This window comes from Mesocricetus auratus, unplaced genomic scaffold (assembly GCF_017639785.1).
Source record: "Mesocricetus auratus isolate SY011 unplaced genomic scaffold, BCM_Maur_2.0 Super-Scaffold_100001, whole genome shotgun sequence".
Taxonomy (NCBI): Eukaryota; Metazoa; Chordata; class Mammalia; order Rodentia; family Cricetidae; genus Mesocricetus; species Mesocricetus auratus.
Genome location: NW_024429187.1, coordinates 13,684,295 through 13,710,044, shown reverse-complemented (window position 1 = coordinate 13,710,044; position 25,750 = coordinate 13,684,295). Strand labels below are relative to the sequence as shown.

Here is a 25,750-nt window from a genome sequence, read left to right as displayed (position 1 = left end):
TTGAAATATGACATTCAGGACACCTGCCTCACATCAGGGAGCACTATTTGAGGGGTCTTAAGCTTTAGGAAGTTTGGTCGTCACTGGAGGAAGTGGGTAACTGTAGGTGGATTCTCCCTTTTGTGCCTCCTACATCTTGGTCTCCCACAGCGTGAGGAGCTCTGTCAAATCCTCTGTCACCGTGGAGCTGCTCCATCATTGCTTGTCCACCACAAGGAACTAAAATCCCATGAAAGCACCAGCCAGAATCAGTGCTTGTTTACCTACAGGTACAAATGACCATCATTTGACTGTCCCTTCAAGCCAAATACTATTGATACAGATTAAGATACACAGGACTTGGCTAAATATAGGTTAACTCCATTTGGGGAGAAGTCACTTACATAAGAACCTGATGACCCGCAAGTTCCAGCTCCAAGGATCTGGACCTAGGCTTCACTCCATGACCCAACAGGAACCAAGAGAGCAACCTGGGGTCCAGGACCCCAGACCTAGCCTTCCCCCATCACATCCGCACCTGTGACCATGCCCAAACTGGCGTGGTCAATGAAGCAGATGTGTGCAGGGTGGATAATCTCACCACATCACAGCCTTCAGACACAATCCTGGTCCCCTAGAGAATCTCTTCCTCCCTCCAGCTATTGCAGTTGTATTATTTTGCACTTGTCCTGGGTGGTTTTTGCCAGCTTGATGCAAGCTGGAGTCATCTGGGACAGGGGAAGGGGGGATCTTCAGTAGAGAAGCCTCTCAGATCGACCTGTAGGCAAGTCTGTGGGGGTGTTTCCTCGATTAATGGTTGACTCAGGAGTGCCCAGGTACCTGTCAGGGAGCTGACACTGGGCAGGTAAGCTCAGGTTACACAAGAAAGCAGGCTGAGCCAAGGGGAGCAAGCCAGGAAGGAGTGCTCCTCCATGGTCCCCACTTTAGTTCCTGCCTCCGGGTTCCTGCCCTGACTTTCCTTCACGATCGACTGCCATCAGATCATTTAAACCAAATAAACCAGGTCCTCCCCAGGTTGCTTTCGGTCATGGTGTTTACCACAGCAACAGAAAGCAGACTAAAACAGCACTACCATGACCAAAACAGCTGACGGAGACCCGGGGATAGAAAGGGCTATCTCCGCTCGCAGTATCAGAGGATCAAGCCCAAAAGTTGCTTATGCTCTTGCACTTGGGCAAAAACCATGGTAACAGAGCCTGCAGAACTTCCAGAAGAGGCTTGAGGTAGCGCAAGCCCGTGAACTGGCCTCGGTGAGCTCAGCTAGGTAGCTCTCGGCAAAGTGTCAACAGCCTCACCTTTGCCATCAAGTGAGGACCGATTCCAAAGCACAAAACTAGGTGACATTTCAGAGTGAAACCACACCGTCTGCCATAGCCTCCTCTTTAGGGCTCTTTTCAAACTTCCTGCCCTGACCTTGGGTTACATCGCATTAGAAACACCCAGCTGTGATAAAGCAGTAGCCTTCTTCAGCTGAAAAATACACCCCTAACAAGAAGGCAAGGAGATTCTGTGTCCACATGAGGCCCTAAAACAACACACAGTTCTTAAAAAACATCACTCCCATTCTTACCTCAGTGAAACTAGTCCTCACTCTGCAATCTCAGGAAAATCTCGTTTTCCTGGAAAATCTCATTCCTGTCCACATGTTGAATGAAGCAGACAGGCCTAAGGTTCCACCAGACACTGAGTGAGCGTAAGCAGTGGCCATGAGTCCTATATAACTCCAACATGACAGACGGACACCCTGCCCTGTTTTGGAAATCCATAGACTCATAACCCATCAGTGATGACAGTATGCGACCTCATGTTGTTCAGGGGGCAAACAGAACGATAGCTGCCTACAAAGCTGCGGGCAGTACTTTCTGGTACTTTCCCAGGCCCTTGTTTCATATTTAAGATCCAGATAGGGAGAAGATCCTGTCTTCACAGTGGGAGCTCCAGGAAGGGCTGTTTGAAAGAAACCACAACAGAATTTGCACACGACCCGGAAGTGTGTCTGTTGGTATATACCCAAAGATGACGCATATTTGCACATGACCCGGAAGTGTCTCTGTTGGTATATACCCAAAGATGACGCATATTTGCACACGACCCAGAAGTGTCTGTTGGTATATACCCAAAGATGACGCATAGCATACGTAAGTCTAGAGATCTAATGCCCAGCACATGGGCTGTAAGCACTTAAGGGGCTTTGTATCTGGGATTTTCTAAAATAAATTTCACTAGCTCTTGTCACAGATTGTATGTGTGTGTGTGTGTGTGTGTGTGTGTGTGTGTGTGTGTGTGTGTGTATGCGTATGCTATAGTGAATACTGGAAACTTAAAAACAATAAGATTTATTTTAGAAATCAATTATAAGGTCTAAAGGCTCACATCTTTAATCCCAGCACTCTGAAGCTTGGAGCAGGAGGATTACCATGACTTATAGAATACCTTGGGCAACATAGCAAGTGCCAACCCAACCTAAAACTGCAGAGTGAGAGCCCATCTCAGACAAAATCTTGAAACCAAAGCTACATAGCAATGCAATAATAGGCCTAAGGCATACATACAACTTCAATAATATTTTAAATTGAAAACCCTCTTTATTTCTATTAGGCTATTGCCTGGTACACTCCAATCCACTGGAAGCAAGCATGGGAGAAGTTAGAGACCGATATTGAATTTGAGAGATGTTCAGTAGTGATTCCAACACAGAAAAGCCATATGTTTAGGTGGACAACAGCATCCACGTCTACCCTAAGTAAGGAAAACCAAGAGCCAACCAAGGAAGAGACCTCCCCATGTCAGGTAGAACAGGTCCACCCTGCTCTTACGAGGTAAACGATACTTCATTTTGCCTAATTCTCGAATCCTTCCCCATCAGTCACTGAGCATGTGGGGAGAACTGGGAGCAGAAGTGTGGTTCATCAATCAGTTGGCCACCGCTCCAGTACAAACTGCATGCAGCGTAGAGAGCAGATATCTATATACGGGCTTTCACAGGGCAGTACTGTTGGCGGGTAGGCAGATACCTACATCACAGGGCGGTACTGTTGGCGGGTAGGCAGATACCTACATCGCAGGGCGGTACTGTTGGCGGGTAGGCAGATACTTATATCACAGGGCGGTACTGTTGGCGGGTAGGCAGATATCTGTATCACAGGGTGGTACTGTTGGCGGGTAGGCAGATACCTACATCGCAGGGTGGTACTGTTGGCGGGTAGTCGTGAGACCCAGGGGCCCCCTCACGTTTCCTTGCACTGCTTGCTGTTTGGGGCAAGGCAACTGCAGAGAGGTGGGAAGGCGGACGCAGATGCATGCCTAGGCATTGTGTCCTCAAGCTAGCTGAGGACAGAGGTGCAGAATCTCATTCCTCTTTAAGCAAATGTTTGCGACATAATAAATGGTCTGCCTACAAGATCCAGAAAAGACATACCATTTGTTTGTTTGTTTTTTAATATTGTTATCTCTTATTTTCATTTTATGTGCACGGGTGTTTTCCCTGCATGCATGTGTGTGTACCATGTGCATTCAGTACCCACAGATGTTAGAAGAGGGCATCTGGGAACTGGAGTTACAGGCGGCTGAAAGCCACCACGTGGGCGCTGGGGACTGAAGCCAGGCCCTCTGGGAGGGTGGCCAGTGCTGGTAACTCGTGAGCCACCTCTCCAGCTCCCCTTCCTTGGTTTATTAAATAAGCTTTCTCGCTACTTGCACTTTCAATACAAATGCTACTGCATAAAATGCCTTTAGATCTCAAGCTGGTCTTTCTCTTGCTACAGAGAAAAGGAAATCCAGCCAACCGTTTTACCCAATCGGAGTCCTTGGTGCCGCAGTCCTTACACCCCTCCACATCCCTACTGTTCTCTCATTGAGTCATGTGACTTAGACATTCCTGAAAGCAGTTTGGGTACACAGTTGACGTCTCAGCCAGCCAAGCCCAAGTCAGCCCCAGGTAAGCAAAAGCGCAGAGATTGCAGGAGAGAGGAAGAGATGAGGGGCCGGGGAGAGGAAACACAGGGGAGGCAGAGCGGATGCATGAAACACTAAACATAGTGAGGCCTGGGTGCCAGGCTGCATTCGCTCTTTGTCTCTGTGGTAATACCTGAGAGAAATGGTTCAAAGAAAATACTTATTTTGGTTCTTGGAGAGCTAGGTAGGCCTGTGTGGCTTACCTGCTTTTCACCATGATACAAGAGATGGCGGGGGGGGACACTGTTCGCCTCGTGGCAACCGTGAAACAAAAAGGAGCAGTATCTGCAAATGGCCAGTGTAAGACACACCCACAGAGGAGCTCCGTCCTCCCCTCAGCCCGCACCTTCCACAGTTCCAACTGCCGAGTCTATGCAGATTTCGGCTCCCTCCCAATCCACTCCCTGGAATCCTCACCCCTAAGCACTGTTTGCATTGGGGGACTGAGCCTTCAATGCACGAAGCCTTTGGGGACCCTTCATCAAAGCCATAACACGGCAGCCCAGTAACTGACTTCGAAGGTTCTGCATAAATACCAGCTAGTTAACTGATCGGCCATAGGAACCACGTGGCCAGCGGGACAGTGTTCCCGCCTCAGCCTCCTGCCATAATTCTTGAAGGTGTGAACAATGCATGTGTTATGATGTGACAAGAGATAACCACCACTTCCAAACACAGCCGAACATCAGAGCCCAGGTTTATTATTCTCATTCAACCGGGGTCCGGTACTGACAGGATCTTAGAGGGGACGGTTGTGTTCGTCATCGTTGCTGCTGTTTGATTTTATTTTGGATTTTGAGATAGGATGTCCCAGAACGATCTTGAACTCTTAAGCCTCCTGCCTTGGCGTCCTGAGTGTCAGGAGCACAGGCATACCCTGCTGTGCCTGGCCGAGTTGTCATCCTAAACCCAGTCTCTGATTAGATTTTCATAAGTCCACGAGCCTTCTGGATCTGCTGCAAAGCTGTGTTTGTGTCGTTTCTTCTGGGGGATAGTACTTTATTCTTATCCGATGCCCTCAGATTCTTGAGAAAAACTGAATTTGAAGAACACTATACCCAGAAGGAACCAGATCCCAGCGCTGAGACACAGTTTCACACAGTAGCTGTTATCTTACAGCCTTGTTTTGCTGAGTGTTGCATTTAAACACGGGTCTTAGCAGAATCCCAGTGTACAGAACACAGGCATCTCTGTCCACGACGAGGGGGGATACTCACTGCCCACAACCTCGAGAGTCAACCCTCTTGTCTGTGACCCTTCAGACCACTCCACAAACCTCAGAATTCCCCGTCAAAACACTGAAAAGCCACAGTGTAAGGAGAGTTGCCGGCACCTCTTGGGAAATAATACCCACCATACTAGCACCTTTCAGAAATGGAATAATGGGTTCTAACAATTGCTAATAATTAACTGCCTGTGTCTCCTCAACCCTGAAGTAAGATTTGAATCTGAATTGTCAATGTTTTCTTAAAGCGACAGATCCCCAGTCAGGGGAACAGGTGTGGTGCTTGGGACTCCATGGCTTCTCCCTGAGAGTCTCAAGAAATACATCTGCTATGGTTTCGGTCACTCAACTTGCCAAATAACTTTAGTTTCATCTTTTCCTGGAGAATATTTCTGTTACGATTCAGAAAATATTTCCCTGTGTGTGCTCACTCTGCACCAACAACAATTCTGGAAGAGACCATGCACCTCAGCGCTCCTGCTCATCATTATACCGCTGTACACGAAACTATGAATATGCACAGCTAAAGAATCATCAGAATCTCCTTTGGTTTCTACTGCAAAAGACAATCACCAACAGACATGTTCTAAATGACTGACGAATAACTGGGAAGGGGAATGCCTGAGCCACAGGCTCATGTCCTTGAAAAAAATGTATGACCAATTCTTCAAGGGGAAGTGACCTCGTGCGTTCATCTTCGGGGAGTTCTTTAGTGGGGGGGTCTTTTGTACTGTGGGGCAGTTTGCTGCCATGAGCACACAATTACCAGCAAAGAGAAAGGCAAACAGCCTGACGAGCTACATTCGCAGGTTCCCCAGCCCTGCCCTTCGTCCTGCTGTAGCAAATAGGCAGTGGCTGGGTTGCAGAAGAAAGACACCTCAGCAGAGAGAATGGTGGTGGTTTTCCCTTTAGCTGTTTCTTAAATACAGTACAGGAGCTTAGAGACTAAAGAATAAGATAATTTTAAAGAGACACCGGCAGGCCCCATGCCTAATGATACCACCCACAGCTGTTAAAGATGTGAAAATATGTGGTAGGGTGTAAAAATCTATCATGACAACTTTGCCACACCCACAGCCTGAAAGTCTATATCCATGGTTCTGGGCTTGAGCTGATATTGGGCCACACACTCTGCTCCTTACTTTTCGAACATTAACTACATAAAAGGATTTGTAGGCCAGTACATGATGGCCACTCTGCTTTTACCTTCCAGAGGGGACACTGCACTAAGTGTGTCCGCTCTCTGTGACATGATCATACCACACAAAGGAATTAACTCCAGTGTTACATGGAGATCTGATCTCATTGCAGTATCGCTCCATTTTGAGATACTTCCTGTTCTTTTTTCCCCTCTATTTTTTATTTAAATTAGAAATAAGCTTGTTTTACATGTCAATCCCAGTTCCCTCTCCCTCCTCTCCTCTCCTGCCCCACACTAACCCCCTTCAAAGTCTGTCATATCATTTGGAACGGGGCCTAGCCCCCACCCCCACCCCCAGCCCCATGTGTCTAGACTGAGAGAATATTCCTCTATGTGGAATGGGCTCTCAAAGTTCATTCGTGTACTAGGGATAAATACTGATCCATTACCACAGGCCCCATAGATTACTGAGGCCTCCTCACTGACACCCACGTTTAGGGGGTCTAGATCAGTCCTATGCTGGTTTCACGGCTATCAGTTTGGGGTCCTTGAGCTCCCTGTTGTTCAGGTCAGCTGTTTCTGTGGGTTAAACCATATTGGTCTTGACCCCTTTGCTCATTACTCCTCCCTCTCTACGACTGGATTCCAGGAGTTAAGCTCAGTGTTTAGCTGTGGTGTCTGCTTCTGCTTCCATCAGCTGCTGGAGGAAGGCTCTAGGGTAGCATATAAGGTAATCATCAATCCCATTATCAGGGAAGGACATTTAAGGTGGCCTCTCCACTATTGCTTAGATTTTTAGTTGGTGTCATCCTTGTAGATCTCTGGACATTTCCCTAGTGCCAGATTTCTCTTTAAACCTATAATGGCTCCCTCTATTATGGTATCTCTCATCCTGCTCTCCTCTATTCTTCCCCTACTCAACCTTCCTGCTCCTCCATGTCCTCCTCTCCCCTCTTCTTCTCCCCTTCTGTTTCTCCTAGCTTCCTCTCCCCTCCACCCATGCTCCCAATTTGCTTAGGAGATCCTGTCCCTTTGCCCTTCTCCAGGGACCATGTATGTCTCTCTTAGGGTCCTCCTTGTTTCCTAGCTTCTCTGGCAGTGTGGATTGTAGCCTGGTAATCCTTTGTTCTATGTCTAAAATCCATACATAAGTGAGTACATACCATGTTTGTATTTTTTGTGACTGGGTTATGATGCTGTAACAATAAACGACGTAACCCAGATGAGCCCAGGAGTTTTCCTCTGCCGAACCAGAAGCCGAAATCCGGGAAAAGAGACCAAGACTTCCTTTGTGCAGTCTTTTATGCCTTCCCCCGTAACGCCCCCTAGCCATGCCCAAAAGTGGGCCTGGTTAGGGATGTAGTTCACCACCTACGTATGTATACGTCTTTACGTCTGTCCGTATACGTCTTTAGTCATGCCTAAAGTGGGTGTGGTTAGCGGTATGGTAAACCGCTCTTTTATTACCTCATCTGTATGCGCCTCTAGTAAGTCACATGGTTAATGGCAACATACAGGCTTCCTCCTACAGGGTTAATTCACTCAGCATGGTTTCTTCTAGTTCCATCCATTTGCCTGCGAATTTCAAGATTCCATTGTTTTTTTCTGATGAGTAGTACTCCATTGTGTAAATGTACCACATTTTCTCTATCCACTCTTCAGTTGAGGGGCATCTGGGTTGTTTTCAGGTTCTGGCTATTACACATAATGCTGCTATGAACATAGTTGAACAGATGTCCTTGTTGTATGAATGTGCATCTTTTGGGTAAATGCCTTACAGTGGAATTGTTGGGTCTTCTGGTAAACTGATTCCCACTTTCCTGAGGAATCTCCATACTGATTTCCAAAGTGACTGTAGGAGTTGCCACTCCCACCAGCAGTGGAGGAGTGTTCCTCTTTCTCCACATCCTCTCCAGCACAAACTGTCTTTGGTGTTTTTGATTTTAGCCATTCTGACAGGAGTAATATGGTATCTCAGAGTTGTTTTGATTTGCATTTCCCTGATGGCTAGGGATGTTGAGCATGTTCTCAAGTGCCTCTCAGCCATTTTAGACTCCTCTATTGAAAATTCTCTATTTAGTTCTGCAGCCCACTTTTTAATCGAATCCTTTGATGTTCTGGAGACTTGCTTCTTGAGTTCTTTGTAAATTTTGGAGATCAGCCCTCTATCAGATGTGGGGTTGGTGAATATCTCTTCCCATTCTGTGGGCTGCCATTTTGTCTTCTTGACTGTGTCCTTTGCCTTACAGAAACTTCTCAGTTTCAGGAGGTCCCATTATCGATCTCCATGTCTGTGCTACTGGTGTTATGTCCAGGAAGAGGTCTCCTGTACCAATTCGTTCAAGGGTACTTCTCACTTTCTCTTCTAAGAGGTTCAGTGTGGCTGGATTTATGTTAAGGTCTTTGATCCATTTGAACTTAAGTTTTATACATGGCGATAGACATGGATCTAGTCTTCCACATGCCAATATCCAGTTATGCCAGCACCATTTGTTACTTTTTTTTCATTGTATAATTTTAGCTTCTTTGTCAAAATTCAAGTGTTCGTAAGTTTGTGGGTTGATATCAGGGCTTTCAATTTAATTCCATTGGTTTACCTGTCTATTTTTGTGCCAATACCAAGCTGTTTTCAGGAATAAAGCTTTATAATAGAGGTTGAAGTCAGGGATGGTGATGCCTCCAGAAGTTACTTTATTGTATATGGTTGTTTTGGCTATCCTGGGTCTTTTGGTTTTCCATATAAAGTTGATTATTGTTCTTTCAAGGTCTGTGAAGAATTGTTCTGGTATTTTTGGGGGGATTTCATTGAATCTGTAGATTGCTTTTGGCAAGATTGCCATTTTTACTACATTTATCCTACCTATCCAAGAGCATGGTAGATCTTTCCATTTTCAGGTGTCTTCTTTAATTTCTTTCTTTAAAGACTCAAAGTTCTTGCTATACAGGTCTTTCACTTGTTTGGTTAGCATTACTCCAAGATATTTTATGTTGTTTGTGGCTGTTGTAAAAATGATTTTTCTCTGATTTCTTTCTCAGCCCATTTATTGTCTGTATATGGTAGGGCTACTGATTTTTTTGGTTAATTTTGTATCCTGCCACTTTGCTGAAGATGTTTATCAGCTGTAGGAGTTCCCAGATAAAATTTTTCAGGTCACTTGTATAAACTAACATATCATCTGCAAATAGTGAAAGTTTGACTTCTTCCTTTCCAGTTTGAATCCCTTTGATCTCCTTTTATTGTCTTATTGCTCTAGCTAGAACTTCAAGTACAATATTGAAGAGATATGGAGAGAGTGGACAGCCTTGTCTTGATCCTGATTTCAGTGGAATTGCTTTGAGTTTCTCTCCATTTAGTTTGATGTTGGCTGTTGGTTTGCTGTGTATTGTTTTTATTATGTTTAAGTATGTTCCTGTTATCCCTGATCTATCCAAGACCTTTATCATGAAGGAGTGCTGGATTTTTTCAAAGGCTTTTTTGGTATCTAGTGAGATGGTCATGTGGTGTTCTTTTGCAGTTTGTTTATATGGTGGATTACATTGATAGATTTTTGTATGTTGAACCATCCCTGCATCTCTGGGATGAAGTCTATTTGATCATGGTGGGAGATTTTTCTGATGTGTTCTTGGATTCGATTTGCTAGTATTTTATTGAGTATTGTTGCATCAATGTTCATGAGGGATATTGGTCTGTAGTTCTCTTTTTTAGTTGTGTCTGTGTGGTTTGTGTACCAAGATAATTGTGGCCTCATTAAGAGTTTGGCAATGAACCTTCTGCTTCTATTGTGTGGAACAATTTGAGGAGAAATGGTATTAGCTCTTCTTTGAATTTCTGGTAGAATTCTGCACTGAAGCCATCTGGCCTTGGGCTTTGTTTGGTTGGGAGACTTTTGATGACTGCTTCTATTTCATTAGGGGTTATAGGTCTGTTTAAATTACTTATCTGCTCTTGCTTTAAGTGATACATATCCAGAAAATTGTCCATTTCCTTTAAATTTTCAAATTTTGTGGAGTATAGGTTTTCAAAGTATGACCTGATGATTCTTTGGATTTCCTCACCGTTGTTAATGTCTCCCTTTTCATTTCTGATTTTGTTAATTCGCATGTTCTGTCTCTGACTTTTAGTTTGGATAAAGTTTGCCTATCTTGTTGATTTTCTTCAGGGACCAATTCTTTGTTCTATTAATTCTTTGTATTGTTTTCTTTGTTTCTACTTTATTGAGTTCAGCCCTCAGTTTGATTATTTCCTGGCATCTACTCCTCCAGGGTGAGTTTGCTTCTTTTTGTTCTAGAGCTTTCAGTTGTGCTGCTAATTCTCTAGTTTGACTATTCTCCAGTTTCTTCATGTGAGAACTTAGTGCTATGAACTTTCCTCTTAGCACTGCTTTCAAAGTGTCCCACAAGTTTGGGTATGTTGTGTCTTCATTCTCATTGAATTCCAGGAAGTCTTTAATTTCTTTATTTCTTCCTTGACCCATAAATGGTGCAACTGCACGTTGTTCAATTTCCATGAGTTTGTTTCTGCAATTTGTGTTGTTGTTGAATGGTAACCTTAAAGCATGGTGGTCTGATAAGATGACTTCCTATTCTTATACTGTCTTGTTCTACAGCAATGTAGATGGGCATTCTGTATCTATCACAGCAGCCTTGTGTGTGTGTGTGTGTGTGTGTGTGTGTGTGTGTGTGTGTGTGTGTGTGTGTGCTCAGCTGTGCAGCACATACAGCTTCAGCTTTCATTTCCCACACTGCTCTAGAGAGAGTTTGAGAGCTTCCCTTATTCCCTGTGACTACAGGGACAGAAGCTGGTGTGTTGGTGTTGACAGACTCATCGCTCTTTCATGGTGAAATTCCTCTGAAAAGTTCAGGTGCGTGCATGTCCTGCATAACAAAACAGACAGATGAGTTCCACATTCCAGGATGAATTGTCTACACTTCTCTGAGGGTTTAAATCTTTAGTACAGGCTCAAGTGCCTTGTATCTCCAGTACGTTGAGGCAGTAGCAGCTTAGCTAACAGTGTGTGGTACAACTTAGCCTGGACCAAAGGACAGAGTGTCACAGCTATGACACCATAACACACATGCCTCATGTATTTCTCAGAGAGTCCTTCTCTGGCGTGCAGGTTATCCAGAATAACTACTGCAGGCAAGCTGGGTTTATTTCTTAAATGCTTTAACCTTTAAAACTCAATCACAGCGCGGGAGATGGCCCTGCAGTTAAGAGCACTGGCTGCTCTCCCAGAGGGCCCACGCTCAGCTCCCAGGGCCCACATGGCTGTCCACAATCATCTGTAACTCCAGCCCTGGGTACCTGTTGCACTCTTCTGTCCTCCAGGGACTCCAGGCATGCATGTGGTGCAAACACACTGAAAAATACTCATACCTTTAAAAGAAAATAATAATAATATTTAACCACTTATCACGTAAAAATTTTAAGAGAAAATTATAGCTAGTGATCTCGATTAATGTAAAATATGCACCTTATAAAATCCATTACCTATCCGTGAGAGTAAAAATATTAAATATTAGAACTAAAGAATGTTTCTCAACTTGATAAGTGGTATTCTACAATCCTAAAGCGAATTTCTCTAAGTCTAGAGCAAGGCAAGAATTCTCATTCTGTGACTCTTGTTCAGTACTGCACTAGAAGCCCAAGTGTAAGAATTCAAGAAAAAGAGAAAATTCTTGTATCCTATTACCCCACAGCTCCATAATTCTTTTCTTGGCAACTCCATATGCTGGCATATGGTTGTTATGACACATACAGTAATGGCTGCTGGGTCTTGATTTATAATACCGTAACACTAGAGGCATCCAGTTCCTCATCCACCAAATAGATGAACAAACTTAAGACATAAGGAATAGCATTGAATGAAGCATGGCAGTATCATCAGTATATATCGCCAGCATCCTCCCGAGTTGACGGCCTCAGACGAAGAACATTTATCGGGTGAGGCCATGCATACAAAGCTCAAAAACAAAACCATTGTGTCAACAATTGGAAGAGTCATGCGTGACTGACAGAAGAGGTATGCGGACATCCCCAGAAGCTACTTGTGGAGTAAGGAGAGAGAGGTTCCATTTCTTGGCCTGAATAGTGGTTATATGTATATGTTAACTGCCCTCAGGCTGTGCAGTCATGATTTGTGAACCTTGCTGTATTTAAATTTACCTTTTTAAATGTGATGACAAGGACTGGGCAGATAGCTCAGTCAGTTAAGTGCTTTCTTGCAGGCACAAAGACCTGAGTTCCGCACCTCAGAGCCCACTTTTTAAGACCTGGTATTTATTCTTAGAGCTCTGGAGAAGTGGAGACCGGAGGAGCCCTGAGGCTCATGGTTCAGCTGCCCAGTCAGCCCGGCAAGCACCAGGGCTGTGAGAGATCTGACTTCAAAACAATAGACAATGTCTGGGGAATGACACCTGAGGCTGACCTGTGGCCCACCCATGCGCGCGTATACGCAGACACACACACCTGTAACTTTACGACCAGAAGGAAAGGGAGGTACGGATGCAGTAGTGAGCAATGACAGCTGTGCTCCGACAAGGATGGAGAAGACTCCGCAAGGACTCGTCGGTGACCTCGGTGAATATTAATGATGCAAGACTTACTGAATAGAAGAAAGTGGCCTCGAGTAAGGCAGAGCCGACCATTCCACTGTGATGTGTCAAGAACTAATGGTAATAGAGCTTGCAGCTCAGTGACTCCCAGGCATCCCTCATGGCACAGATGACTAATCAGTGTTGTAAAACACTGTTCCTTTACGGTGCAAGACCCAGAGAAATGCAGGCACAAGGCTTCAGAGAGTAAGACTAGTTTTCACCTCCGCTACAACTAGCAGAACCACATAGCAACCTACATTCTGAACAGCAGGATATAAACATATCCTGGACACAACATCTCCCTGAGATCTCTGGATTACAAGTTTGCCTATGACTCCTCTATAGCGTCATAGAGTGGGCAGAAATGCCCTAGATACAACCGCGTGCTAGGGTGGAGGAGCCAGCTTGCATCGGCAAGTCTTCAGAGCTGTCGACTGAGACACAGGTGATCTTGCTTAGACATTGTTAGGTTGGATTGTTGCTCCTGAGACAGGTGACCTACACAAAGCTGTGGCCACTCCAGATTTAGCTTTAGACAGTGGGCTCCCTGTGAAAAAAGACAGTCAAATACAGGACCACAGTTCAGTTCCCAACACCTACATGGAAGGATCACAACCATCTGTAACACTAGTTCCAGGTGATCTAACATCCTCTTTTAACCTCAGTGGGCATCAGGAGTCTCTCTCTCTCTCTCACACACACACACACACACACACATACACACACGCACACATACACACAAGCATGCGCACACAAACAAGCATGTACAGATACGTGCACAAACATAAAGGCATGTGCACACATACATACACACAAGCACTTGCACACACATATATAAGCATGTGCACACACAAACATGTACACACACGCACACATGCATACACACACTCACACAAACATACTATATGTGTGTGCACATGCACACACACAAGCACATGTGCATACAAACTGTACGCACACGCAGGCACACACTACATGTGCACACATGCACACACAACATATGAATGAAATGGATGCCTATATTTCCTGGCTGTTCTTGGGAAAATCATGCTGAAATCTTTATGTGCTAACCAGTGCCGTGGCAGTTGTGAGCCTCTGGAGATGGTTGCTAAGATACAAATGCAGGCCCTAAGCAAAAGCAACAAGTGCCCTTAAGCACCGAGCCAGCTCTCTCACAACAAGTTTGCAGTGAAAAACGGAAGCAGGAGCAAGCAGCTGAGGCATTCTTGGTAGAACACTGTGAGGGCCTAAAGTTTGCTGAGCAAACCCATCCACGTTCCTCTAGCATAGTGGTTCTTAACTTGTACGTCAAGAACCCTTTGGGGTTGCATACCAGATATCCTGCATATCAGATGTTTACTTTGCAATTCATAACAGCGAAATGACGGTTATGAAGTAGCAAAGAAATCATTTTATGGGCGGGGAGTCACCACAGCATGAGGCACTGTATTAAAGTGCGGCGGCATCAGGAAGGTTGAGAACCACTTCCAGAAGTGCTGTGTTCTTGGCAGTGATGGCATAAGTCTGTGGGCAACTTTCTCAGTCTCCTCCTGCGACTTGACAATGGGAACTCGTCCTGACATCAGTCAGTGACAGGTAGCAAGTGTGCTGCTATTGTGGTTTGAACTGAACTGTCCCCATAGACTCCTGTCTTTGAGCACTTGGACCCCAGCAGGAGAAGTGAGATCACCGGTGTGGGTCTTAAGAGAGCTTCCTGTGTGCTCTGTGCTCCCTACCTGCTGACTGTGAATATGACCGTGACCATGACCATGACCATGACTGTGACCATGACCAGCCGCCTCACACAGCAGCCATAGCTAAACCTTCTTCCTCAAACTGCTTCCTGTCAGGTATTGGGTACATTAACATGACAATCACTGCCACAGTTTGTTGCTGAACAGGCCCTGTGTTGCACAGTGCTTAAGGCGTTTGACCCATCAGCCATGATGCCTGTTGTATTCTGCAGTTGGAATTCATTTTAATTGTGTGCTGTACAGCGGCTGCCGTCTTCAGCATCAATGTTATTGTGGTAATAACGGTTTGTCATCCCTGAAGGTTGCAGAGCCACACAACAAAAGCCCACTGTTAGAAATAAAGAAAACCAAAGCCTCATGCAACAGTAAGATGTTTAAAGTCTCATCAGCATAAGGTCTATACCCCAAGATCACGCCTAGGGGACTTTACTTAAGCTGAACTCTGGGTCATTACTCACTACAGGTCATTAGATCCGGCATCTGTCTTGGGATCAAGGTATTTCCCATAAGAAACTGCTCCCAAAGCAGGTGTGATGTGAATTTCCCTCATGTGTTCAAGCTAGCATCTGTTCATTGTTGCTTGCTATTTTTACATGGTCTAAACTTATTATATTAAGAATTTGGAATGTCTCCATTCATATATCTATGGCTTGCAGTATTAGTCTTGTGTGTGTGTGTGTGTGTGTGTGTGTGTGTGTCTGGGGAGACAGCTTAGAGAGTGAAGTGCTTGCCGTGTAAACACGAGGACCTGAATTCGGATCCCTGGCACCCATGTGAAGCCAAGCATGGCGGCACACAATGGTAGCCCTGGTTCCCAGGGAGGTGAAGACAGACCCAGTATGACAAAAATGCATGAATCTTTATACAGGAAGCTTCAACACACAGAAAAGCAGGCATTTCCCATGGAATGGAAAGGCTGATTCCTGTCAGAAGGGTTAGGAAATGACTTGAGAAGACATGCAGAATACCCCGTGACTGCTCAAGTCCCTTGTCAAACTAAGAATGCTTAAGCCAAGAAGCGTATGCTACCCCCGTGTGTGACGATGGCAGCATCCTGCTGGTTTACAGAATTCGGACTGTGATCTTGTAGTGACTTTGTTTTTAAACAAAAGACCTAAGAGTGAGGGGAGCATGGTGTGCCCCTCCTTCTGTGTGTTTCTTTAATAGTCAAACAGGCATTCTTTCATAATCCCAATAACATAACTGTATCTTTCACCTCTAAATTTCAGCACAGTACAGTGCTATAAATCGCTCTTTAGTGAGGAGAGACTGTAACCCCACTTATGCAGAATCATGTCATCAATGATCCATTTCATTACACAATTAAAAACACAATTTCAGGAATTCAGAGCATTCCAACTAAATTTAGAAGGGGCTAAACATTTCAGCCTCAATTACCCAAGAAATTGCCATCACCCTCCAAGACTGAAGCAGAATGATGGGGTTTCCTGTAAGTGTCTGTGAAGCTGCAACCCTTTGTATCTCGAGATAGGGGCTTACAGGGTCCAAAGCCTTCACCCTCACGCTAGCCAGACTGCAAGAGCATACATGAAATATGTTCCAGCCCTGTTTCATGCCCACAGAGTACCCCAGAAGATGGACCGTGAAGACTCCCTTCCTTCTAGATCTATGTGACAAACCCTTTAGAACAGAAGTTATAACCCAGTCCCAGGAATATCCAGGAAGTTTACACCGGACTGTGCCAAATAGAATCCTCATTCACTGGGTTCAGGAAACTGTCCATTATTGTGGGACAATCTTTGTACACTAAACGTGCATTGCTCTCATTGGTAATAAAAAGCTGACTGGCCAATAGCTGGGCAGGAAGAGATTGGGTGAGACAGCCTGACACAGAGAGAATTCTGGGAAGAAGAAGAGCAGAGTCAGGAGCCTCTGGCAGATGCAGAGCCATGCTAACAAAGGTGCTGCCGTGTGGCAGAGCATAAATAAGGAATATGGGTTAACTTAAAATGTAAGAGCTAATTAGTAATAAGCCTGAGCTATTGGATGAGCATTTACAATTCATATTAAGTCTCTGAGTTGGTTATTTGGGACAAGGCAACTGAGACAGGAAACATCCGATTACAGTCTGTGGCTGAGAAAATCACTGCTGATGACAATGCATCTGCGCCATGGTGGGCTCCGCCTATCACATCCTCACAGCCAGGACCTGGGGGTTGTTCTTTGTAATCAAACACTGGCAACACCTGGTAATCCTGAATTGTCGGGTATGCCTGGGGAGCTTCCCTGTTGTCACAGAACGTTCTGCCTGGTTGTTTGGTGTTGGGTTTTTGTTTGTTTGTTTGTTTTTTGAGACTAAGTCTTACTCTGTGACCCAGGCAGGCCTGGAATTACTATGTGGCCAGCATAACCTTGAACTCTGGTCTGTGGTGGCTTCATCTCTGCCCCTGTGGTGAGATTGAAGCGTGAATCACCACACCAGCCTGCACTTAGAATATTTACTTTTTCTTAGTTTTTACTTTTCAGCTATGTGGTCTCATCTCTGGCACAGAAGTACTCTGTGCTTGGTGTCACCACTCTTCAGTGTGATACTCCGGTTCATACATGAATATTTATGTTTACACAGCAGGGCCTTCAGTTCCACCGAGGCACAGTCGCCTCGCCTGGATTCAGGAGGGTTCACCCACAGATTTATCCGACACCAAACTTGACCAACCACAGAATAAAGTACTTGGAAAGAAAACACTAACCATGTGCATTGTCACTGTGCCTTAAAGAAACAGCACAACAGCGGTGCCACGCAGGGCATTCACACCGTATATGGATTTTAAACGCGCTGCAGACGTGGTTAAAAGTGTGGGCTATAGAGGGAAGGTGTGGGCCCAGCACAGAGTCTGCTATTTTATACCAGAGCCTTAAGCATTAGTGAGGGCAGGAACCATGCCCACAGGTGCCTGAGCATGAAGAGCACACGTCACCCACCCTTGACAAAGGTGCAGATAAATGGTGGTGACCTCTTCAACTTGGTGCCGTCTCCAAGAAGTTATAAAAGTAAATAGAGGCCTGGAGATGCAACTCGGTGCAGAGCACATAAGCTCATCAGTCAGTCTGCTGCACCGGAAGTAAATGGCTTGTACACACTCCTGCTCCGCAGTTACAGTCTTCTGTTTTTATTATATTTTGACTATGTCTCCTTTTCATTGCTCACTGATAACTTGGACTTCACAGTGATTGAAAACTACTTTTCTCAAGTAGTTACTAGGTCTCTATTAAACACTGACTTCAAACCACAGATCTCTTCAAATTAAAGGAAACCCCAATACTGTTAGCTCATGCTAAGATTGGCTTTTCTGTGAAAAGTGGACACTTGGAACATCGACCTGAACTCCTGCCCTTTTTTGTTTTTAGGGACCAAGAAAAAGAAATCAAAGTCATAAGAAAGCAGAAAATAATTCAATCAATGAAAGTAAGTAACTATTGTAAACTTGCTTTCCCCATAGAAAAATGATATTTCAAATTATTGTAAAAAGAAAATTGAGGTTCTCACTTTATGACTGAAGCTGGCCTTAAACTTATGTCAATCTTCCTGCCTCAGTCTCCTGATGTAATAAGGTATTTGGAATACTCAGAAAATGGATTTTTCTTTTTTCCCTCTCTTTGTTTTTTTGAAAAACAGAACCCAGCAACAGAGCTCTGACTGTCCTGTAACTTGCTGTGTAGACCAGGCTGGCCTCCAACTCACAAAGATCCACCTGCCTCTGCCTCCTGAGCAGTGAGATTAAAGTTGTGCCCACCAATGCCTAGCAACTTACCTGTCTTCTCTAATTTTCCCACACACATTTCTGTTGCTTTCAGATATGTCAGGTTTTGTCTTCTTATTACATGATATACTTTCTGGGAATGAGAAGTAATTTGCCCCAGATATTCATTTTATCTTTGTTGGTAGGTAAGTAATATGTCACTGAAATCTAGAGTCAGAACTCTACATGTAAACCAACATGATCCATTCTGTGTGAGCAACGTGTCATTAGTTGCATACCGGAAGCTTAAGAGCCTGTGGGGCTCCGTACTGGGACATTTTTAATGACATTGAAAGACATTGTGATGGTGTCAAGGATAATGGCCCCCGTAGGCTCCAGTGTTTGAATCTTGATCTAGAGTTGGTGGAGCTATTTGGGAAGGATTAGGAGCTGTGACCCTGTTGTAGGTGTTGTGTCACTAGCTTTTGAAGTTGCGAAAAACCCATACCAGACCCAGTTAGCTCTTCCTGCCTCATGGTTGTGTCTCAAGATGTGGGCTCTCAACTGCTGCTCCAGCGCCACACTTGCCTGCCTGCCGCCATGCTCCCCACCATGACGGTCATGGACTCTAACCCTGTGGAACTGTAAGCCCAAATAAACACACTTCTTTTGTAAGCTGCCTTGGCCGTGGTTTCTTATCACAGCAACAGAAAAGCATCTAGACCAGGCAGTTTTCTGCTTTGCCAAGGACAAGGCACGGTCTGTCTTTCCAAAGTTCACATCTACAGCCAGTGATGTGTCGGTGCTCGTTTTCTGGCTATAGACCATCCCTCAACGTAAGAACAGAAACACGGTGTCCTGACACCAGTCTGTGAGTGCCCTGGCCTATGTGTCAGACCTGACAGTCTTCTGTTCCCCACAGCTGCTGTCCCCTTCACTCCCCTCATGTGTACCAGGGGTTTCTCCGGTTGCTGGGCTGTCCAGTCTCTCTCCAGCCCTCCCAGTCATCACCTCTTCTTCTGAAGGACACCTGGCAGAGATTCAGATACCCTGAAGAGAGTCTTGTCTCTCCATCTGACCATCTGACTGTTGAAACAATGAACCCCAGAAAAATGAGAGTCTCCCAGGAATCTCACTGGGGAGAAGGGAAAGGCATCAGCCAGGGGGAGTCTTATCTCTGGGAGAGAGATTTCACACAGTTCTGACAACTTTTGAGACCCCTTTCTGGTGAGATGGAAGCTCAGACACTCCCTGACCAGGGCTGCTCTCACACACACATACACACACACACACACACACACACACACACACACACACACACACACGCCTGGCCCTCTGTTTACACTTTGGTCTCACTTCACGGCCCTGAAGGACTCTGAGGGATGTCACTGTATTTCTTTGTCCCTCTTCCTGGTGTGGTCACATGGAACAGCCCTCCATCCTTGGCTCCCCACTGTTAATTTGTTACTGGCTATTGAGTGTGGGTCGCGGGCCTGACTTGGGGCACCAGGCTGTGACTCCCGTGTTGGTAACAGGGCTGAGGTGGACATGTCACAGAGCCCTGCAGAAAGAACTTGTCACAAGCTAGAGAGTGCTGGGAATCCCAGGGGACTTTTCCTGTCTGATAGTATAGCTGTCATCAACCTGCTGACCCATGGGACACACTTGGGAGACTAGGACAGCAAACAAAACAGCCCAGCAGAACAGGGTCTGGTTACACATCACCCTCTGGAGTCAAGCATTGACACTGCACTAGATCTGTAGATTAGACCAAATACCGCTAGTGATGGTTATGGTTAACTCATAACCAACCAAATACCACTAGTGATGGTTATGGTTAACTCATAACCAACCAAATACCACTATGCAGATTATTAACTCAAAACAACCAAGTACCGCTAACGCTGGCTGTGGTTAACTAATAACCATCAAATACCGCTAACACTGGCTATGGTTAACTCATAACCGCAGCAGCTGTGGTACTCCACAGGCAGTCTTGTACACTGGAATAGGTGCTCCTACTGAAGTACTCGCGGTAAGTCCTTCTGTGAACCAAGCTGTGGGCATCGGTCCTTATTCGTACAAATAACCCACACTAGATGCAGGGTGACCTTACGACCTCGAGAGACCCTCCCTCAGACCCCGACATCAGTAGTTTCTCCTGGGCTCAGTCTTCCTTCAGACCCCGACATCAGTAGTTTCTCCGGGGCTCAGTCTTCCTAAGTGAGACGTCGGGACACAACAGCTCAAAAAGAAAACGCCCCGTGTTCCTTACTGTGACGCGGTGTTACCGACATTTGAAACCATGGTGGTTGCACTTCCTGGTGGCCGCTTGTCCTTGTGATGTATTCCTCCTCATCGCTTCACCAATCGTAACCACTGTCCTTCAGCCCCTGAGGTGATGCGTCAGCCTGCAACGTTCTTTGGACACCATGTCACCACTGTCTGTTTCCCACAGTGGTTGCCGCTGGCTGACTACGCCGATCCTGTCTGCCCAGCTTCTCCCTGTGGCATCAGTGTATTGTGTGGGGAAAGTGAAGAGGCCAGCAGGCTGCGTTCTAGTCATGCTGGTTAAAGGCATTACATGGTTTACAGACAGCAGAATGCCAGGGACTATCTGCAGGGTTTTTTCGTTTGTTTTTTTTTTCCCACAGACCAGACCAGAGCTCAGTCAGTCCCAGGCTGAGACCTCCTGCCTGGACATTATAGAGTCTCAGCCTGTCCCAGGAGGGAAAATTCCATTTTAAATGTGTTGCCTGGTTCCTATATGTCCGGGGTACACCTTAGACATCCCAAGGATGTCTATGTATATGTTAATAAAGCACTGTTGGAACCAAGATAGGTGGGACTAGGAGTCCAGGAGAACTCTGGGAAGGAGAAACACAGAGTCAAGATGTAAGTCCATGGGGTAGGAAGCCCGGAAAGTTCTGCGGTAAGAGAAATACTTAGATTAACAATTATGGGGTAAATACTTAAGTCAGAGCTAGCCAGTAAGAAACACGAAAGACAAACAGCTTCATAATTAATATAGCCTCCTGTGTGTTTATTTGGGACTCATGCGGCTCTAGAACCAGGCTGGCGGGAAGGCTTCTCTCAAGGAAAAAGCTTCCCTTTACACGATTTGGTGCCAATATAAGAGGAATGAGAGGTGAAAGCGTCTGGCGAGCTGGTAACCTACCGTAGAACCACTTTCATCCTCATGTTCAAAGCCCAGGATAGGCGAAAACCTGTGAAACCGCCACGGTCTCAGGGACTGGGAGGTTCTGCCCAGCGTGAGTGAGGTCAGCGTTTTACAGCTCTCGCCTGCACATGTGCTCTCTCCTTCCCCCTCACTATTGCTCTCCTCTCCACTCCCCCACCCATCCCACTCCCTACCCCTACCAACCCCCCCCCGCTTCCTCCCCTCTCTGTCTTCCTCTCTCCCTCAGCCCACATGTCTGGCCAGTTTGAGGGAAAGTCTCTCTGTGCCCTAATTTTGATCCATGCAAACAGACCCCACCTTGAAAACTGGATTGGGGCTGGAGCTGTCCTGTGGTCTGTGACTCATGCCCAGCCTTCACCCTAGGCAAGTCAGGAAAGACATGCTTTAACCAAGGAGTTAGAGACCTGCAATTCTTGTGCATAACTTATACTGCCCCCTAGCCCTAACACCACAGCCGTTATTCTTCCTTCAGGACACCCTGATATGCCGGATGGGCATTCCATTCTCTGCTAATCAGAATAATTTTCCCTTCATCTGTAGTGACATACCAAAACCTGGGAAGAGGGGGCGTAACTCTTACAGAGATGATGATCAGACACCTGAGACACAGAGGAAAAGGGCCAGTGAGTTGTGTGGTGGTCATTTCACAGAGCCTTTGGCTGAAGCAGGCATGGGCACTGTGCCAAGGGAGGTGGGCTGCAGCATAGAGCAGCCTCAACCTCAGAACACTGTTGACAAAGGGTAATTAATTCATCAGCAGCCGTTCCTGGGTCTGTACCTCTCAATAAGGAGGAAGACACAGACAGTCAACCAGCTCTGCACCTGGGGGCTGAGGGGCTCTGAGAAGATTCCGGGGCGGCTCTGGAGACAGGAGGGGCCTCTTTGGGAAAATGAAAAATGTGCCTAAAACCATTTCTCGTCTCTTCATTGTAAGAAGAGCAGGAGGGGCGACTTGTCTCTGACTCTTTTGTTACTGAATCATTTGCGGGCATCGGCATCTGACATTTATCCCATTCTGCCAAAAAGAAACGAGAGACAACCCAAATCGGAAGGCACAGACTGGACCAACATAAGTTTCAGTGCGCTGGTTGGCTGTCAGTGTTGTTTTAACTCTTAATATTAATGTCAGAGTAACATGACAGTCTTAGAACTTGAAGAATAATTATCTAAACAGCCAAAAATACAATTTCTGGGAAATGTAAAATTAAGCCTGGTGGAGCTGGTAACTTGGGCATCAACACACAGCGCCATCTGGTCACAGCACCCTCTGTCCTGGGAACTATTATCATGGAAATATTAAGCTGCACGAGGGATACAGGAAGGGATTTCGTATGATACTTTATTATGGAGAAGTCACATGAGAAGCCGAGAACCTGAGGTCAGCAGTCCGCTCGTCTCCGCGACCCCACCAGAACCCCAAGAGAAGAGTGTCCCCATCCTCCTAGGTCTTTATACCCCTGCCTTCTCCCATGTACCAAACGGGCATGGTCAGTGCTACAGGTGTGTAAGATCTCTCCCTTACAAATTATAGTTGAACTCGGCCCATTCATCACTTCACCTCACAACTGCCCAACACAAATGCTGAAGACAACTTCACAGACTGAAACTCAAAGCAAAGGATGGAGTCTTGGTCATCTCCATCTTATCCTGATCTTCTTCTGAGCTGCCTTCCAAACAGACTCACCATCAGTAGCCAGCCATTGTCCATCACCATGGGGAAAACTTCAAAACGTGTGTCATGGTCCAGCATCAGCCATGGGCTAAACTGATGTCTGTGGCTCAGTTACTACCAAGGACTGTGTAGATACCCAAGGTCTGGACAGTTACCTGAGACCATGTTGGTGTCCCCAGGCAGTATGTTGCTGCCACCAAGGCCATACTGACCTGGGTGGCCTATGCCACCAAGACCATGGTGATGTCCAAGTACCAGCTACTGCTGAGGGCCTTATCTGAGTCCATGATCCTGCTGCAGCTGGGATCTGTGATGATATCCATGATCTGTGCTACTACAGGGGGTCTTAGGAACCACACATGTTGAAATCCGAGAGCAGGCCATGCTGAGCCAGCCCTGCCCCTCATTGGATAGCAGCTGGCCCTGCCCCTTGCCTGAGTGTGTAGTCTCAGTGGCCTGGACCAGCCAGCTCAGCTACCACCCAGACCCGCATCCTGGGCCTTATGTTGGTCAACCCTAACATCTACCCCATCTATGACACTGGAGTGCATGAAGGGACTGGTCCTGTGGAATGATGACGCAAGATCCCTGTGACTGGGGCTCCGGGGGATATCTAAGAGGGCTGTGGTTATGCACCAGTGATGAGGGTGCCCCAGAGGCCTGAAACACGGCCTGTGGCTCATTGCAATGACCGTTTTATGAATGGGGCTGACTGAACAAAAGGGTCTCCTATGTGACACACCACAGCTCCCAAAGCCACTAGGATGAATGAAGAGGTGTTGGAAAGACAGAGGAGCAATGTGGTCCTTTTGTTTTTAATTGATTTGGGGGGGATGCAGCAGGCGTGAGGGGAGGATATGAAGGAACTAGGGTATGAGCAGGATTGGGGTGTATGATGTGAGATTTCCAAAGAATCAATAAAGAATTGTTATATACAAAAAGAACAGTGTGTGTGTGTGTGTGTGTGTGTGTGTGTATGTGTGTGTGTGTGTGGTGAGTACATGTAAATACAGGTGTATGCATGTCAAGGGGTGTTCACTTACATATGAAGTTAGAAGTCTAGCATCTTATTCGGTAACACCTCTTTTTTTTTTTTTTGAGTGGGTCTCACACTACATCTAGAGCTAGGTTATCTGAACAAAGAACCCCAAGGATCTGGGACTGGAGAGGGACTGGAGGGGTCCTGCAAGAAGACTTGAGTTCAGTTACCAGCAGCCATGTTGGGTGGCTCACAACCACCTGTAACTCCAACTCCAAGAGATCTAATGCCCTCTTCTGGCCTCTGAGTTCAATGCACTCAAGTGCAAATGCCTACACATAGCCACATTCAAAATGAATCTTTTAAATCTAAAAAAGTAATAAGGCACAAAATAAGCATAACTACTTTGTTAGACTGGAATGCATTACTACCATTTTATATTGACTGGCAAATACCTGTCCTCAAAACTGTACTTTGTGCCATAAATATACAATGGGAGTATAGTAAGAACCACAAAGATTAGATAGATAGATAGATAGATAGATAGATAGATAGATAGATGATAGATACAGAGAGAGAGAGAGAGAGAGAGAGAGAGAGAGAGAGAGAATCAGGATGGATGCTATGAGAAAAACAGACACTCATGGATACAGGACAAGGTATAACCAGTTACAAAGTCCTTCTCTTCTGCCCACGGAAGCTGGGAACCAGCCACACGCTGCTTCATGCCACCTGACCTGGTCTTCACAACCCAAGACAGTCTGTGACCTCTGCCTTTCTCCTTTTAAGAGATCACATCTGCAGACAAGAAGCCACACCCTAAGGCCAGTACTCCAAAGCTATTGGCCAAATGAATTTCCACAACACTTCCCTATTTTCTCTAAATAAGAAGGTTCTAAACCAAGACAAAACTATATACAATAAGAACAATTACCAAGTATTGTCGTGGAGAAAGAAAGGGTAATAACATACACAACCAACAAAAACAACATCAAGCCGGGCGGTGGTGGTGCACGCCTTTAATCCCAGCACTTGGGAGGCAGAGGCAGGCAGATCTCTGTGAGTTTGAGGCCGGGCTGGTCCAACAGCCTCCAAAACAATACAGAGAAACCCTGTCTCGTAAAAACAAAAACAAAAAACAACAACAACAACAACAAGCAAGAAACACATACTAAATGTCCAGGCTATAGGTAGTTGGCAAAGTACAGATCATTTCCATAGCTGTCCTATCGTTAGGAATCTAAGTCTTGTACCTAATATACTTTAGCTAAGATATGAAAGGATAACACCTGTGACTATCTAGTCTTCAATCTCATCGAAGACCTGAGAAGGAAAATATTACCTGAGTAAGCTGGAAGTACAAGTAAGTGACTTCTGAAAGGTGCAAGAAATGACAGAAACAGCTGGCTGCCTGGACAGTCATTTAGAGTCTCTCTGCAATGTTGGGGCAGCCAACTTTGGCTCCAGATCTAGAATATATGGCAGACTGTTTGGAAGTTTGGTTTTAAAACAGGTTCCATGCTCA

The 25,750-nt window shown here is 45.7% G+C and overlaps 1 protein-coding gene across 1 annotated transcript in view; it reads left to right on the top strand.

Annotated features, from left to right (window-relative positions):
- The window catches only part of Lmntd1 (lamin tail domain containing 1), a 46,131-nt gene extending 27,084 nt beyond the window's left edge, over positions 1 to 19,047 (top strand). The window contains exons 7-9 of the mRNA XM_040743599.1: positions 2,599 to 2,819; positions 3,765 to 3,937; positions 18,041 to 19,047. Of these exons, the coding sequence (XP_040599533.1) occupies positions 2,599 to 2,819; positions 3,765 to 3,937; positions 18,041 to 18,069 (423 nt within the window). The 3' untranslated portion in view covers positions 18,070 to 19,047. The remainder of the gene's footprint in view (positions 1 to 2,598; positions 2,820 to 3,764; positions 3,938 to 18,040) is intronic.
- Positions 19,048 to 25,750: the final 6,703 nt, after the last annotated feature.